Source organism: Pocillopora verrucosa, chromosome 1 (assembly GCF_036669915.1).
Source record: "Pocillopora verrucosa isolate sample1 chromosome 1, ASM3666991v2, whole genome shotgun sequence".
Lineage (NCBI taxonomy): Eukaryota > Metazoa > Cnidaria > Anthozoa > Scleractinia > Pocilloporidae > Pocillopora > Pocillopora verrucosa.
Window position 1 is genome coordinate 30650392 of NC_089312.1, and position 16359 is coordinate 30666750.

Here is a 16359-nt window from a genome sequence, read left to right on the forward strand (position 1 = left end):
TATATTTTTTCTAAATTTCTATTTTTTTTTCTTTCTATAGAAAAAAACCAACAACAAAACAAACAAACAACAACAAAAGCAACGGCAACAATGGCGAAGTGGTGCTCACTGAGATCTGTTATCAATCCCCGTAACCAGTGCCGAGTTTGTAGGTTCTCTCCCAACGTTATCTCTAAGTTCTGCGGTTCTCCCATTACAATACGTATGCTCGCATCTCCTCAAACAACTTAATAATTTGACACCGAACCTGTGTATCAAGTCATGCCTTACCTGGTATCCTCTTGTTAGTGAACTCCTGAGCTCCTTTAGTACGAAAGGGAAGTACTGGGTTCCAAGAGAAATAGTGATCTTTGCGAGCGTATCCCGCGCTGCATCACGGACCTCCCGTGCTCTGCTCCTCAGTGTGTGACAAACACGGAGAAGAAGACTGCAAGAAAGACAGACAAAGAACTGGCTCAAATCTAAAATAACGCTCATAAATTCATAAATTAGAGAAGTAAAGAAAAAGCTGCAAGGTTACAAAAGAGCAAAGAATGAAAAGATTAGAGAGGAAAGAAAGGAAAAATGAGCATCGGCGGAATTGATGATACTATCGATCGAACGGACAAACACATGGATGACCGGCCGACCGGCCGACCGGCCGACCGGAAGAAGAGGACGAACGATCGATGTGAGAGAATTATGAGCTTGAAAGCAAATTTTTTTATCAACTTACCCGGGTAGATGTAAGTGAAGCGCATGCTGAGGTAAGAATTGAAGCAGTTTAACAATGGCGAGAATGACAGGAACACGTAATATATCCTCTTCATCTTCGGCCTTCTGACGACTCAATCGGTGAAAATGAGCCGACTTGTTCTAAAAAACGAAACAAAATTATAGGGTTACGTTTATTGTAGACGAGAAAACGTGTCCTTCCTAGCAAACTCTTTTTGAAACTTTTTTGAACACCCTAAATAAATCAACAAAACCTCTTTCATTTCTTTTCCCAGGCTCGTGACAAGGAAAAAGATACTTCTCAACACTACCGAGCAAATATCTTAATATCTTTCCTATTCTATTTTCGCACGTGACGTTTCCCACCTTGTTAAACCTAATAATACGAACCTTGTGATGGTCTGGCTCACCCTAGAGTCTCTGAGGCTCAGAAGGAATCCGAAAGTCTGAAGTTCGATTCCTCGTGAAGAATGGGAATTTTTTACTTTGTCCCGAGGTCGTGTTTATAAGAATACAAAAATCTTCCTTAAAGTTCTCTTAAAAAGCACAGTATGCAGAGCACACAACCGATGAAGCAAAACTGGCTGAGTTCGAAACATTAAGGGAGACTAGGCTAGTTTAAGATGTTCAAAATAGCACTCCAACTCCGTAAGGAAGAACGAAGTCATTCGTCAAAGTAATAAAAGCTCGTCAACCTCAACATAGAAAGGCTGGATGTACTTTAGCCATTCAATTAAACTACTTGTGGCCTAACGCGTGTATTATCGCGGGTTCTACACCCTCACCTTCTTAGTCACACATTTTTGCAATTGAGGTAAAATACTGGAGGTAATTGTGTTGTAGATACGCAAAGCAAGTTCTTCTTTGTTAAGATCTGGTGTATCGTCCTTTCCAGTGTCTCCTGCTTCACCGCCATCATCGTCTTCCCCTTCTTTATCATTGTCATCATCATTGACAGCATTATCTGCATCATCAGCTTCTTTCTTTCCATCAGGTCCAGTTTTTTCACCTGCGAGATTTGTTTTTAATCTTTCAGTGTCTTTGCTGCTTTCTACAGCCAAAAACATAAGATAAGAGCAGTTAGTAAATAAAAAAAGACAAAAGAATAAATGAGGGTTATAAGAATAGAGCAATTTGAACTTATTGTCTTAAAAACCAAACCAAACCAAAGTTATCAGAAACACCAACCAGAAGAAACGCTAATACTCTGAAGAGCCAATAAGAAATCGAGGTAAACCCAACCAAACTACCTAAAGCACGGAAAAGGCGGGTAACAAAGTCGTGATTGGTTTAAGTTTTGCATGTGATTGTTTAAGAAAGTCTGGACCAACCACAAAACGAAATAAAACCAAAACAGAGCAATTCTGGATCACTTTTGACACTCGATTGAAAATTACATTAACAGAAAGTGTACCAGCTCAGAAATTCAACGTATTCTACGTCATTGATGATGAGGGTCTCTAACGGCTGACGGGACAAAAAATTTAGCTTCTTGTTTTTAAGTTCTTCATTTACAATCTGCGTTACCCTCCATCATCCCCAGCCACGCTTGTTCCTCTTTTACTTTTACTTGTCTCTGGTGTTTTCTATCTCACCATACATTGTCAAGTATTCTCTTGTTTCAGGCAAATTTATGGTAATTTGCAAATCGAAGAAAATATAAACAAAAGTACCATGAAGTTGCTTCCTTATGTTGTTGTATCAAATCCTTGTGAAGTACAAGGTTACCGAAAGCCAACGAAAGTGAGACCGTGGTTTTCATGTTTTCAGTTCCTCGACCGCTGAACCTTTAAAAGTTGCTGTTTTTAAACTGTTACCGAGAAGCAAATTGGACTAGTACGGAAAATTGAAGTGAGACCTTGGACAACTTCAATTAACTTAACATTCTGCACACCTCTCGAAAGTTCTGTCTCCAACTGTTTGGGAACACCGCTGAGGTCAAAGTGAAAGTTGTTCAGAATGATCACCACAATCCTGAAAAAAAGAAAAGATTTAACATCAATTTTTTGATGTGCCCGTGCCAATTTAACTATTATCATCTTTGATGATACATTCCTGAGTTCTCTTCCTTATCGATACAGGTTTGCATCCATGAAAAGATACACAGCTTACCTGACGATCACTTTCTGGAAAGTTTTTTCAACTGGTAACAGTTTCAGATAGTGTCTTAGAAGGCTGCAATACTTGGACCAAGGTAAACTGGCCGATATTGTTCCAATAGTGGTGACAGCCTCGGTCACAAGATTATGTTCCCTCGCAGCGGTGTGATCAAAAACACAGTGTGTTACTAATGGCAACAAGAAAGCTGTAAGGGTTGTGGTTCTGAGGCTGCGCTGCTGACAATGTGCCTGTAGGCGACGCAGAGCACGTATACGACGATGAAGCTGGAAAAAGAGTAACATTGAAGTAATACACCTTAAAACTCAACCGATCAGATTATTCTCGCCTTAGAAATAAGCCTTTTCCCTTATTCTTTTTAGTTATAATCATGTTGGAATTTCAGTTTTCTACGCTTGACCACCTATTTTTCTCAAAGACAGAAATGTATAGTGATTTGTTTTGTGCCATGGCTGGATTCCTCAAATGCCAAAGAAACAGTAACGAAGATGAGTTCTTAGCAATCATTAATGCTAAACCATCCTTTCAAAAATCAAAGATTACACTTTCTTCGTAGAACACCATTCATCGACAAACTTCAAAATGGAAGGTAAGCAAAAAGGTTTTGATACACCGTACACACGTCACAAAATTTAATTCAAAATGGTCTGTATTCCTTTGTTACCTTGCAATTAAGGACACGTAACGTAAACTAAACATTCTATAAACCCAAACATATCTAAGGTTAAGAAAGCAGTTTGAAATATCGCACATTTCTCTTTGCATTTAGCCTTGCAAAATACACATAAAAGGGCTGACGATGACAGTGTGACAGGTCAGTGCATTTAATCTTTGTTCAGTGCAAGCTGAGGACAGAAAAGAGGTTTCTTAATAGAGAAGTCTCACTTTGTATTTTCCTCACCTGAATATGTTTGATGTTTTCAAAAAAATCTTTCTCGGGATCATCGTCCAAGAGAACCTTGAGGTCTGAGAGAGAATCGTGTTGAAATTGGCGGACCATAGTTGAGAGCACACCTAGAAATTCGTTTCTGGCAAGCTAAGGACAAAAAATTGTAATTAATGCTTAGTTTTAACTTTCAAATGGATAACTTTAATCGTATTCCTCATCAAAAGAAATAGGATTGATGAAAAAATGTTGAAGAGTTTGATCTTAAAAAGTAACTACACGTAAGTCTTTCATACAAGTCTAGTGCCCACACCCCCGGAATTTATCATGGTTTCCATAGCAACTATGAGTACCAATACTGACAATGGAAGGGATCCAGGGTTCATTACCTTTCCCATCCACTCCTCTCCCCTCTTTATTGGATTCCTTCCCTTTTACTGACTATTCACACATAACCCAACGTTCTTCGGCGTGGACAGAAACAGTGCGAGAGTAAAGGGTTTGGTCCAGAAATAGAATGAGAGCAATGACACCGTTGGCCGCTAAACATAAGACCACTATGGTTCCCTTTTTTTTTCCAAATAACAGTGAGAAATTTCAACACAAATACCTCTTTCTTTGAAGCAAGAACCCTCTTGAGAGCCGGTAACAGACACTTGATGATAAGAACATGAAATCGCTCATCATTGACTCCACTTCGCTGGACAATATTGTGCACGACACAGCTCATGCAGCTGCCAGCACTGTCTCGAATTGACATATCATCGCTGTTTAAAACAAAATAAATGCAGTTGTGTAGTATTGGTAGAATCTCCTCGGTTTTAAGGGCATCTTGTCCAATCAAACGCTTGGCATTTGCAAAGCCGGTGAGTCTTCTATCATAATCAGGTTCTTCAATGCGCTGAGGATTCCAGGAATTCAAATCAGCAAGAACATCGCAACTCTCGGAAGAGAAAGTTGAATCGATATTCCCCACCTCAAGGAACACGTCACATAGACATTGCCTTGTACTACGAACGATTATCTGCGAGAAAAGCTTCGATAAAGACGAAACAAAGTTTCTGGGAGTTTCGACGTTCACCAGAAGGCTTTTAACAGTTTTTAAAATATTGTTTGCCGTCTCTTCTTTTTGATAACTGCTCATGAATGGTAACAGCACCTCTACAAGAGTAGAAGATTCATTGGCGTCTTTCACAAAGGGACTTAGTTTAGACAACACTGAAAGTTCTCGTTGGGGAAGCATATCTTTTCCTTTGTTCTTTCCTTTAGAACTGTCGATGGCTTTTTGTACGGATCGACTCAGATATTCCAAGAGCTGTGAGAGATGCGGGAGAACCAACAATGTTCCGTAACTTGGTCTACTTTCGTGAAACTCGTAGCTCGAAAATATTCTGAAAGAAGGAAAAAAGGAAAGTTAAGAATATACTCAAACCATCCCTGGGTTTCCTGACCAGCACAAAGATTTAGTAGAAAGTTAGCTGCAGTAAGAAATGCTTGGAGTAATTTCCAGCGTAAAAAAGTAAAGTAGTTAATTTCTTTTCTTCATCCAATTGGTTAACTTCTTGTTGAAAATGATTCCGGCACTAAAAAGCCATGGATTTATGGTAAAACCCACAAGAGAAATGCTTTGCAAGATTGGGTTTAGCCTTTGTAGCAGTATTTTCTGTTTCCTTTTGGCTTAGCGAGAGTCACTCATGGGCACAAGGCGAAAGGGAACCAAAGTAAAAAGTTAGGAAGTGTTTCCTTCCGTCTTTTTCCTTCGCGTGAAACATGTTCAGCTAGCGCGTGTGCTGAAACGAAAAAAGGGGTGTTCCGTAAGCTAGGATAGGTTGGTCATAAAGATGAAAATCATTAAACAGACTAGTAATATTTCTCTCACCCCAGTTCAGAGCCACAATCCATCAAATCATTTTCTTCATCATCCGCCTCTAATTGACTTGCATCAAGAAGATTGTCCGCCATTTCCATTACCATGGCAACTACTTCCGATGATATTGACGGAACGCGCAGACACTCGAACACACATGACATGATGGACAGGTTGGGCTTCTCGACTGGTTTTCTTGACAGCAAGGGAAACAAACGATAATTCTTTGACCAAGCGAACAGGAGCTTGAGCAATGGAGTTGGGTGTTGGATGCTCTCTTGATTTAATTTCTCTATCTGGAAGAGAAATCGATGTTGTAGACACAGTCACTATTTACAGTAAGTCCTATAGTCAGCTTGAAAACTTGCTGCATCAAGCTTAGATTTTGTATAACTGACCTGTTTTCCAGGTCCTATCACGATAAATGAATAATGTTTATAGCGCCAAATCACGTACCTAAAGGCCGGTGAACTTATAAAGGCCATATTAGGCTTTGCATTTCATGTGCAGTCGCACGCGAGTTAGCAAAGCTCTAAATTTGCATGTTCGTCGAACTTTCCCATCGTTTCACATAAAATTCGCATTTTGATAGAATAGATTTTTCTTCGTCAGAGAAGGAACATGCTTTATCATGTAGAAAAGAGTTGAAATAATTGGGGCGGTAAAGGTGGGAGTGAACGTGTTGTATTTGATGGGGCGAAATTGTCGTGATGGGAACGAACTTGTAACAGGATGAAAACTACCTGAGGCCATACGGCAGACGAGAACAAGGCGTCACAAATAGGTTTGAAGTCATAATCCGCCATGGACTCAAAAAATTCCGTCAAGCGCATGATAGCCATCTGTCGGATTGTTTTCAGCTGCGAGATCAGTGATGGTTGCACCTAAAAGAAAGAAAAAATAATTAAGAATATACATTTAAACCTAATGCACTGTACTAGAAAAAGTTTTAAGGGTGCCGCCATGTACCACAGATTCAGAAAGTGGCAGAGTGGAGAGGGAAGTTCGATTGAGGGTAAAGTGCTTCTTGTTAGTTTTGGAGTGGCTACCTCACTGAAAACTAATTACTTGACGTATCCTAAGTTATATTGGAATTAGTTTTTCTATAAACTTAAAAATTAGCACGTTAAAAATGGGCTTCAAAGTTCGGCTGGCAACACGAAATCAAATTGTCAAGTAAAGAGTGGTAAGAGTACCTACAGCTAAAGAGCAACGTACGTGTAGTTTAACGTTGGTAAACCACTTTTTAAGAACGACTTTAGCACTTAAAGTCAAAATGGACGATTCGATCGAGGCCCTGGGATTAGGAGCAGTGGCTAAAGACTTCAATCAAAGGAAAACTTTGAACGTTTAATAAAGGGCATCTTATATGCTAGAAACTACAAAGTGTTTCCTTTATTCTCTGAAGGCAACAAACCTTTTCCCGATGTTCTAGAGCAAATACGCATGTCGAGAGCAAAGACAGAATAATTTGCAGAATGGAAGGAAGAAACGACCTCGCCAGGTTGCCCAGCTTATCCAGGATTTGAGACACCATTCCCAGAAATCCTTGCTGTTTCTTTAGAGGGACAACACGGGAGAGGTCTGTTGCCACGGTAACAATCACACTTGCATCATCTGCAATAAGAAAATCAAAAGTCAAACAGTGATTGCCAGAGCAAATTTTTTTCACTTTAGTGCGACGAAGGGATCGGGCCAATATGATTATCTTGAGAAAAAAAAAAACTTGCGACTTGAGCAGGCCTGGTAGATACAGAGAGCCACCTACATGAAAACCTATGATGAAGAGGAGATCCTTTTTACCTCTACAAAGGTGTTTAAATGGCGCAAAAATCAGATCCATGAAAATTTGTATCTCTTTCTGAGGACAAGAGGCCAGGAACCTCAACACGACAGCTCGCCTCACTCCCACGCCTGCTCGTCCTCCACTTCCTGTACCGGTCAGTCTTTGCATCTTGCCGTACAAGAGCCTGGGTATCAGAAACAAAACAGCGTGTGTCACATACATTCAAAGTGAATCTGTAAATGTTATGTACAAGTCAAGCGTTTGCTGAGCGAGCGCGTAAAAATTAGAACAATTCGTAGAAAACATGACTTCTTAAGCTGTCGCGCTGCTTCAGTTGGAAGGTATAGCACTTGTTTTATTATCAACGTGGCATTTATAAAAATAAATGGATCTATCAACGTCAGTACCTTTGAAACTGCGCACCTACCCCTTCCCTAACCTAACCTAACCCAAAAAGTCAACTGATAAGAAGTTACGGTTAGTGTTGGGTCAGGGGAGGGGCAGGTGCGAACTTGCTCAGATACCGACATTAATATAAATAAATTAACCGTAGCCAGAAATTTTGGTAGAGTTGAAGTTCCGAAAGTTGGCTCTTCGGCAGAGAAAAAGGAGCAAAATTTACCATCAGGCGGTCAAATATACCTCATTAAAGAAAAGCAAAACATTGAGCAGTTTGCTACGAAAGAATTCAGCAACTAACCTTATGAGCACTGGCATTAGTCCATCTCGATGACTCATCGTCACAATGCCGCTATCCTCGTCAACTGAAAAGTGTGCCATCTCATCTCGAAAGTTCTCATCGCCTAACAGGCGCTCAATAGCCTCTTTGTACGGCTCTAGATAATCAAACTTGTAAGTCCACAGGCACTGTACTGCAAGCTTTTGTACTTCAGCCTCTCTATGAGTTAAGAATCTCAAGTATAACTCCCTTAACTGGGGTTCTTTAAAGAGAGCTTTCGGGTTCTTGAAAGCTGCAAAGAGGCTCAGATGAGTACAAAGAGACTTTGTGGCCGCCTTATGTCTCTTCTTGTGCAAATTCTCTTGTGGTTTGGAATTGATGTGATCCACTTCCGTCTCCATGGAGTCTGACTGATCGACCTCTGCCAGGGATCCTTGTGGTTCAGAAAGCTGTTTGACTCGGATGTCTTGCGAGGGAGCAACGTTTTCCATTGCCACAAAGTATTCGTTGCTGTAATAAAGCGAAAATAAACGTACTTAATACATTTATAATGCAGCACACGATCCAAAAACGGACACTTGCATGATGGACTGCATGTGCTGTTAGGTTGAACTTGGGGCGTTTTTTTTTATGTTCTGAAAATCTGAAATACAAGACCGCCTAAAGTATCGTGGAGACTGGAAAACTTGATGAGATGCCACCCTCTAAATTCACTTTCCATTCTTCTCTGAACAAAGTAGTATTCACCTCACAAATCGAATAAACAGCGGTACCACATCACGTGATTTCTGCTCGGCGACTTCGGGAAAAGAAGCCATCGCTTTCCACAGCAGATGACGGAAGTTAACAGGATCTTCTCTGGTCTCATCTCGTGAACCCAGTGAAGCCTTATTGTGCTTCTCAAATATTTCATCAAGGCACTTCTTCGAATTACAATCGTCTTGTTCACTATTCTCCATTTCTGGTTGTTCGCTGTTGCTCGTATCCATTTCTTCTCCGAGTTTCTTTTCTGAAACGTACATTATTTAGCTGTTATCAGCTGTTACAATGTGGATGCGTAAAGGAAACTAAGGGAAACGTGCAGAGAGACTGTTGAGTCGAGGGAAAAATACATAATTTCCCTCTAAACACCTCAGTGAGTGTCAACACATTGGAAATCATTCCTTATCGTCAGACAACAATCGCCGTCATTAGACATTCTTTACAGTCATCATACACCACTCTCACAAGAGCACACCTTTACAAAACTCACAGTCATAGGACATCATTCACCACCAGTAGTTAACATTTACCATCACTATACATCATTCATTGTCACTTGACATGATTTACCGTAACGGTACAACTGTCACCCTCACTAAACATTATTTACCTTCCTTAGACATCGTTCACCGTCATTAAACATTACAGACCGTCACAATAATTCATCCATTTTTACTGAACATCACTGGATGTCACTGAAAATCACTAGATGTCACTGGACATCACTGAATGTCACTAAACATCATCCACCATCATTAAAAATAATCCACTTTCATTAACCATTATTCCATACCATTCATTATACATGTTTCATCATCAAGACACAATTCACCGTTAGTAAACATCAATAACCATCATTAGCCATCATCCTTCGTCGCCAGACTTAATTCACCGTCTTAATATAGTGCTCTTGCCATAAGAATAAGATTACGACTACATAAAGAGTTAATGGTTGAAAAAACGCACCTACAATTCTACACTATACGTCAAACACGCACCTGTTCTGTCAGAAGTTGTGTTGAGTAGCTCACTGAATATCCTCCAAAAGTTCTTGACATTCGAGCCTTGAGCAAAACTTGCAACAATATCAATCACTGGATCCCAAAGGGGACTGAAGTTCACACAAAGCATTCCGCACAAGTAAAGCACAGCAGCATCTCTGTAGAGATCCGCCAGGTCGTCGTAAAACGCTGAAGAGAAGCGGATTTTCTGTAGACACACCAGCTTGTCTCTGTACGACTCTAAACGTGTTGGAAGTTCCTCAGAGGCGAGACACGTTTGAAACAACGAGGGCCTTAAGGAGTTAGGGGGCTGCAGAAAAAAAGAGAAGTTTTCTCAGGGACCTACAAGTACACATTCATTGCGGTTAAAAGTTTTTCAAGTTCGCCATGTGCAATCATTGTTAACCGTCTCCACTGCCAAACACCCTTTGCCCTTTATCGTATGCGTCTACCTTATTGATGTTTGCTCTACTTACTTTGCTATTGTTTCACGATTTCCTTGTAATTTGAGGCAATCATTTATTCCACAAAAAAATCGACTCAGCATATTTTGAGATTACGTTTTCAAGTCAGCTATTAGGAGTACACTTGTATTCCTACTTTCCCTGGATTAGATGCTCTTCTGTCTATCAAAAGGTTACCCGCCCCCAATCCCTCCCCAATCATAGTTGCAGCACGCTACTGATGGGAGCTTTCAACAGTTATAGTACAACAGCAAGCTGTACATGTAGGTACTAGAACAACATTCATCAAAGGTTAATGTGGCACTGCACCTTGTTGTTTGATGAACTCCTTCCAAGCTGCTCAAAACTTGCCAAAATTTTAAGAGTGAGAAGACGCACAAAGTGACTTGAAGAACATAAATTGAGACGGAGGTAGGGATATATCTGCTGAAGGTTTTCCTCAACAAGGACACCTCCCATGCCGTGCTTCCTCGAGGCTGCCGTAAGTTTATGACAAGCTTGAAGAATGTGGACATTGTCTGGCCAGGATCTGGAAAAAGAGCCACAGGTTAGAAGGTACACTATAGTTATAATTTAAAACAGACCGAGGACCAACAAATATACATGCCAGGAATTGGAATATCCCAGAGAAGATACAATTTAAAACACCCTTCTTCAAATTACACATACAGTACAAGTACATGGATATAATACAGGACAAAACCATAGTATGGCGTTTCACCTGAGTAGTGATACTATGAACTTGAAGTCCAAATTCTTGCCAATGTCCTCTGCATCAGCCACAATTAAAATGTAAGACTGAATTGCCTGACCTAAAACACTCAAGCACTGGGCATTGCCCCCAGCACTTGTATTTGCCAGCAGGTGTTCACTGAAGACGCCAATAAAACGCAAGAGCTTGTCACAACACCGAGGAACATCTAAAGGACTAAACACCAAGAACAAAGTAGTTAGCTTTACAAAACAGTCATTAAACATATGCTTATGGTAGATGTAGGTATAGGAGCATGAGCACCTTAGTAAATTAAATTTATTACCTTTACAATATCATTGGGAAATTCATGATTTAGTATTCTTTTTTAAAATGTTTTAAGAATTTATATGATTTAGATATTTTGGGCTTTCTATCATTTTGCTCTTGCAACAAGCCTTTGAGAAATGTTGATTATCTAACACTTGATGTCCCTTTTAGTTAAACAGGTACTTAAAATAATTAATTTTTTTATTAGGGTTTGTTGCTCATGGAATGAACTACCTCCTAACATCCTAGGGAGTCTGACTCCTTGTCAGTCCTTTGCAAGAAAATATTTACTCATTTTTATTATAAGTTCAGTGCTAATTTTTGAACTTGATTATCTTATTTTTATCATGAGTTTAGAGTAATTAGTCTTTGACATTGATTTTCTTAACTAGGTAATTAATTAACTATAACTTTCAATAAGTCAGCTTACATCAAGAAATCTTGTATTGTGTTTTAAGTTGTCCTCGATTTGATTGGATTGACTTGTTCAACATAATAATTTGGGATTTGTATTAAACAATTAAGACTAAAGAATATCAAATGGAATTCACCTCTACAGGACAAAGGACTGACAATTAAAATGCTTACAAACCCACATTGTATTTCTAAAAGAATCTTTGGCTTAGAGAAGGAAAGTCTGACCTAAACCATTTTGTTTGATTGTTTTTGGACATTTTAAGTAAAGGAGGAGGTACATTGTACATAGTGCATAGTAAAGAACCCTTACCCACTTCCCACTCCTTTGCATTCAAATTCATAATTATGTGCCCTTTAACTCTTGTTTCATTCACCCACTCAAGCATTAGCATTTTGTCCCAGCAAAGAAAACCCAATTAACTTTGACCAGGGGCTAGTCTGTAAAACATCAATTTGTTTAAAATCTACAATGGTTGTTACATGTAAGTCAACTTAACAACACTGGTAAAGAAACCTGGCAAAAGTACCTAGATCTGTATAAACATACCTTATACAAGGAATGCATACAAGAGAACTCCATGTTAGGGAAAGCTTGCTTTTATCCAAGACAACTTTGTTTTCAATTGTTACAGCATCAAGGAACACTTTTAAAATCTTTGCACCTTGCCTGGTGCCACATTTTGGGAAAAAAAGCAACCCTTTCAAGCATGCCAAATCAAGTCCACTGCTATCTGCAGATGCAGTTTGAAAGATGACTTCTGTCAGAATAAGAATAATATCTTGAATTTTAGATGAACCTTTGAGCAGCTCTTCTTGGCAAAAGTTCAACAAAGAAGGTAAGGCATCTCTCTGGAAATGTTCCCACTTTAACAAACGTTTACAAAACATAAACAACTGCTCTTGACTCTCTATTGTCTTAAATACTTTTGAAGTCAATTGTTTCTGGTGTCTCTCCCTGAAGAGTTCTGTGAAGGATGTTTGCAGGAGTGTTGATATAAGTTCAAACAAGGAAGAGGCAATGTCATCTGACACAAAATCCTGGACAATCATCACCTGAACAACCTTAAAAAAATGATTGAAAATAATCATCATTGCCTGGACAACCTGAAATTAAAAACATAAAAACAAAAAACAAAACAAAAAAATGTGGTCATGCTCCACAAGAAGGTGGAAGGGCAATTCATAAAGCAAGCTTCTTTACGTAGGAAGGGTATTAACACAAACAGTAGTTCCCCGCTTCTCTAGAAATCTCAGTTTTTTATTAAAAGTGCAACACACATTAACAGCATTAAGGACCATTCCACAAAAGAGAAAACAATAATTGGCTGACTCATATACACTAATGACAGGTGTGAGCACACATGTGAACATCTTATTTATGTGTCTAGGTGCACACTGTATGACAACATCAGTACGCACAAGGTATTTTGCTAGAGCTTTATGACTTACTTATCTTTGAGCTGCATTGTAAGCAACAAGTCTGGTGCTATTCCCCTTGCATGGGATAGCCTTAGCCATCTCAGGTAACCATCTTATGAGGTTTGCCCAAACAATTTGCTGATAAACTGTAATTATGTAAATTCTGGATGGTTTGCCTAGCAACAAAACAAAATGACATGACCAACATATACAATGTCATGTACTTACATCACATATCTTTATTGGGTCTGAAATCAAGCTACCAGACTTGTAGGAAACCCAAACATTAGTCAGCTGTAGAGTGAAACCTATCTGACTCTGCAGAGAACCTGCTTGATCAAAGTTGTGCTGTTTTTTATTCCAAATGCTCCATAACCTCTCCAATTCCATAACCAAAGTTTTTTCCACCACTGAGCAATGTTCCTTGACTGTGTATTTTGCCATACTGTTGAGCATGTGCACAAGTGACTGGTAAACCTTTCAAGGTGAAAAAGAAGACAGAGAAGAAAAGAATTAATCAATTCTGATGATTCACTTCAAGATAAGATGCTTTCAGTGATTTTGATCCTTCTAAAAGCAAAATTTGCTATTTAAGGTTAGAAGAGAGTTGACAGTATTTGAATTTCTCTCACACAAAGACTTAACAATCTCTATCTTATTCAGTATTTAACCTTTTACTCTATAACATCAATATGCATATTCTCCATACTACTCCCTCAACATTTCCTAGGGTTCTGACAGGGAGAATTTGTTCAATGATCAAGAACTTCTTTAGTTGGTGATCATCTTCTTTATTCTCATGACCTTAATGTCTGATTCAAGGGTGATGTTGTGAGGAGAAATAAGATGTTAGTCACTCTTAGGGGTTAAAAGGTAAATAAGCTGTACATACCATTTCCCATTTCAAACTAGCAGCTACTGACTTGCTTTGAAAGGCTCCAGTTTTTGAAAACAAGACAGGTAAAACAGAATCTGTGGCCGAGTGAAACTGCTTTTTGACTCCTTTCATCATTTCAAAACACAAGAATCCAAGACCCTGACACAAGTCTGGCTGTGCTTCAAGTGTGCTGAAAATTATGTCAAAGAGTTTGCTACAGTCTTTGCTTTTCCTCATGAGGAATGAAAAACTCTCAGCTGCAAACTGCTGGATGTAGTATTTTTGTTCACCCACAAGTAGTGGACTGTACAAACTGAAAAATAAATTAAAATTATCCATAATAATTGTAGGTGTAGGGTTACTGATATGGATAACACGCACACAGAATCAAAATGCAAAATGACAAGCATCATTAATTGCTGAATGCAAAATTATAATGGCAAGAGTAAAAATGACTGGTAAAAACTTGCTTGCTGTCCATTTGCAAATTTTAATCAGCTACACATATTGCTTTATATTTCTCATCTAATCACTGTTTCTGTTAGCAAGCTAATAATCTGGCTGGTGATTTTCTTATATGATACTCTAACCCACATAGACATATAGGAATGAAACTGGAATTGTGTCATTGACTATAATTAATTGAAACCAGGTTCAAATTAAAGAACAGACAAAAGAATTTCCACAAACTAAGCCTAGACCAACTTAGATTCAAAACAGTGTTCCTGAATTCTATATAAGTCTACCAACAAGAATGGTTCATATATCCCAAAGGTTAAAAGATTTTCAGGGGGCAGAAACCCACATTCACCTACCTGAAGATATGTTGGATGTCTTTCACCATATATCTCCAGAGAAACTTAAAAAGATAGCTCAGAGTTGCAAATATACACTCCAGAGTATGAGTATCTTGCCAAGAGCGGTTCAGTAGTGATATAAATATATTAAAGAAGCTACTGAAGTAAGGATAGAAGTCGCTTTGCAAGTCTCTGGCCAGCTGAACGACCAGATCCAACAGGGGCTCCAAAGCGAGACTTCCATTCACTTGTAGATTAGTTTTTAATCGCTCTATGACTTCGTTCTTGTGGTGAACAAGCTGGGCTAGACTTTGAACATATTTTCTGACTTCTGAGGAAAATTCTTGAAAGTGTAGAGTGCAATTCAGCTCCGTCCATTTGGCAAGTGCTTCACAAAAGAACGTGTCTTCATCCTCTGGTGTCTCAGTGCTTCTTTGGATTCTGTGAGTCACATCGATTTTAATAGCTGAAATGCGCTCGAAAAATCCTTTAAACCTGTGTGTATTTGTTTCTTTTCTCTTCACCATGATGTTTTATGTGTTTTAAGACCAAGAACCACCCTTTGAAACGAATAAACCTTTAAGAAATAGTCACCATGTGACTCCGACACTGAACGGCCGCCATGTTGACTTTTTTTTCCGATAGCGACTGGATTCGAATTATCAAATTGGAACCCAGTCTTCATGTTTTTCTTTCTCTCTATTATACCGCTGACCACTTTGCCGACAGCCGGCTTAGAGCAAAAAATATTACTGTGCTGAATCGATCTACCTCCTTCTAGGGGCTGAGGCGATAATGCTTAGCCTGATGATTCTGATGATGGTCGGGAACTAAGCTCTGGGCTTCTCCATAGTAATCGTATGAGGTAAGTTTGTAAAGAAACTGTTGTGCTGCGTCGGTGGGAGAATATAACAGAATAATTTAGTACCATCAATTGAGTCGATAACGTAAATAGGCCTCCGTAAACAGTTTAAAAGCTGACGTTTCGAGCGTTAGTTTTCGTCAGCTTTTAAACTCTTTTACAGTGGCCAATTTACGTTATCAACTCAGTTGATAATACTAAATTACCCTGTTAATCGTAGGTGTACCGTGGATCGTTCCGTCGGGTTCTCTTTTTTGAACTTTTGTGGTCGTTTTTCAAGTATTGCACATTTGCAGCTCATAGAGCCCGAAAGAGACAGCACAATCCCAATCCATAATCCTGATGGTATTCTAGGGTCGATTATAATCGGAATAATTTGAAATATGCCCCACGCACAATAGTAGAGAGGAGGGGGGGCGGGGCGAAGGGGAAGGGCACATCATCGTTTTTGCAAACAAAATTCACAGAGATGCACTGAAAAGCCTAACGGACAGTCTTTGCATCGGGCTTCAGAGGTCTTGATAAAGGTTGAATTGGAAAATAAAGAAACATTTTTAGTGAAATGTACATAGTTACTTTCAGAATGGAATATTCCTCGATTAGCTGAAAGCTCTGATTGGAACACGACAAGCCTAAAAGAGTAGGAAAGGAGAAAAACAAGGAATGGGTCTTTAAAAAGGGATGGGTGT

General features: G+C 39.2%; 1 protein-coding gene across 1 annotated transcript in view; it reads right to left on the minus strand.

Annotated features, from left to right (window-relative positions):
* LOC131788206 (small subunit processome component 20 homolog) overlaps positions 1 to 15421 on the minus strand; it is a 37804-nt gene extending 22383 nt beyond the window's left edge. The window contains exons 1-20 of the mRNA XM_059105282.2: positions 14827 to 15421; positions 14027 to 14324; positions 13363 to 13611; positions 12263 to 12777; positions 10999 to 11205; positions 10587 to 10806; positions 9811 to 10123; positions 8798 to 9059; positions 8072 to 8560; positions 7389 to 7555; positions 7003 to 7202; positions 6329 to 6469; positions 5598 to 5881; positions 4329 to 5109; positions 3734 to 3868; positions 2827 to 3098; positions 2609 to 2688; positions 1500 to 1765; positions 716 to 855; positions 271 to 427 (exon numbers count right to left, since the gene is read on the minus strand). Of these exons, the coding sequence (XP_058961265.2) occupies positions 271 to 427; positions 716 to 855; positions 1500 to 1765; positions 2609 to 2688; positions 2827 to 3098; positions 3734 to 3868; positions 4329 to 5109; positions 5598 to 5881; positions 6329 to 6469; positions 7003 to 7202; positions 7389 to 7555; positions 8072 to 8560; positions 8798 to 9059; positions 9811 to 10123; positions 10587 to 10806; positions 10999 to 11205; positions 12263 to 12777; positions 13363 to 13611; positions 14027 to 14324; positions 14827 to 15335 (5685 nt within the window). The 5' untranslated portion in view covers positions 15336 to 15421. The remainder of the gene's footprint in view (positions 1 to 270; positions 428 to 715; positions 856 to 1499; positions 1766 to 2608; positions 2689 to 2826; positions 3099 to 3733; positions 3869 to 4328; positions 5110 to 5597; positions 5882 to 6328; positions 6470 to 7002; positions 7203 to 7388; positions 7556 to 8071; positions 8561 to 8797; positions 9060 to 9810; positions 10124 to 10586; positions 10807 to 10998; positions 11206 to 12262; positions 12778 to 13362; positions 13612 to 14026; positions 14325 to 14826) is intronic.
* Positions 15422 to 16359: the final 938 nt, after the last annotated feature.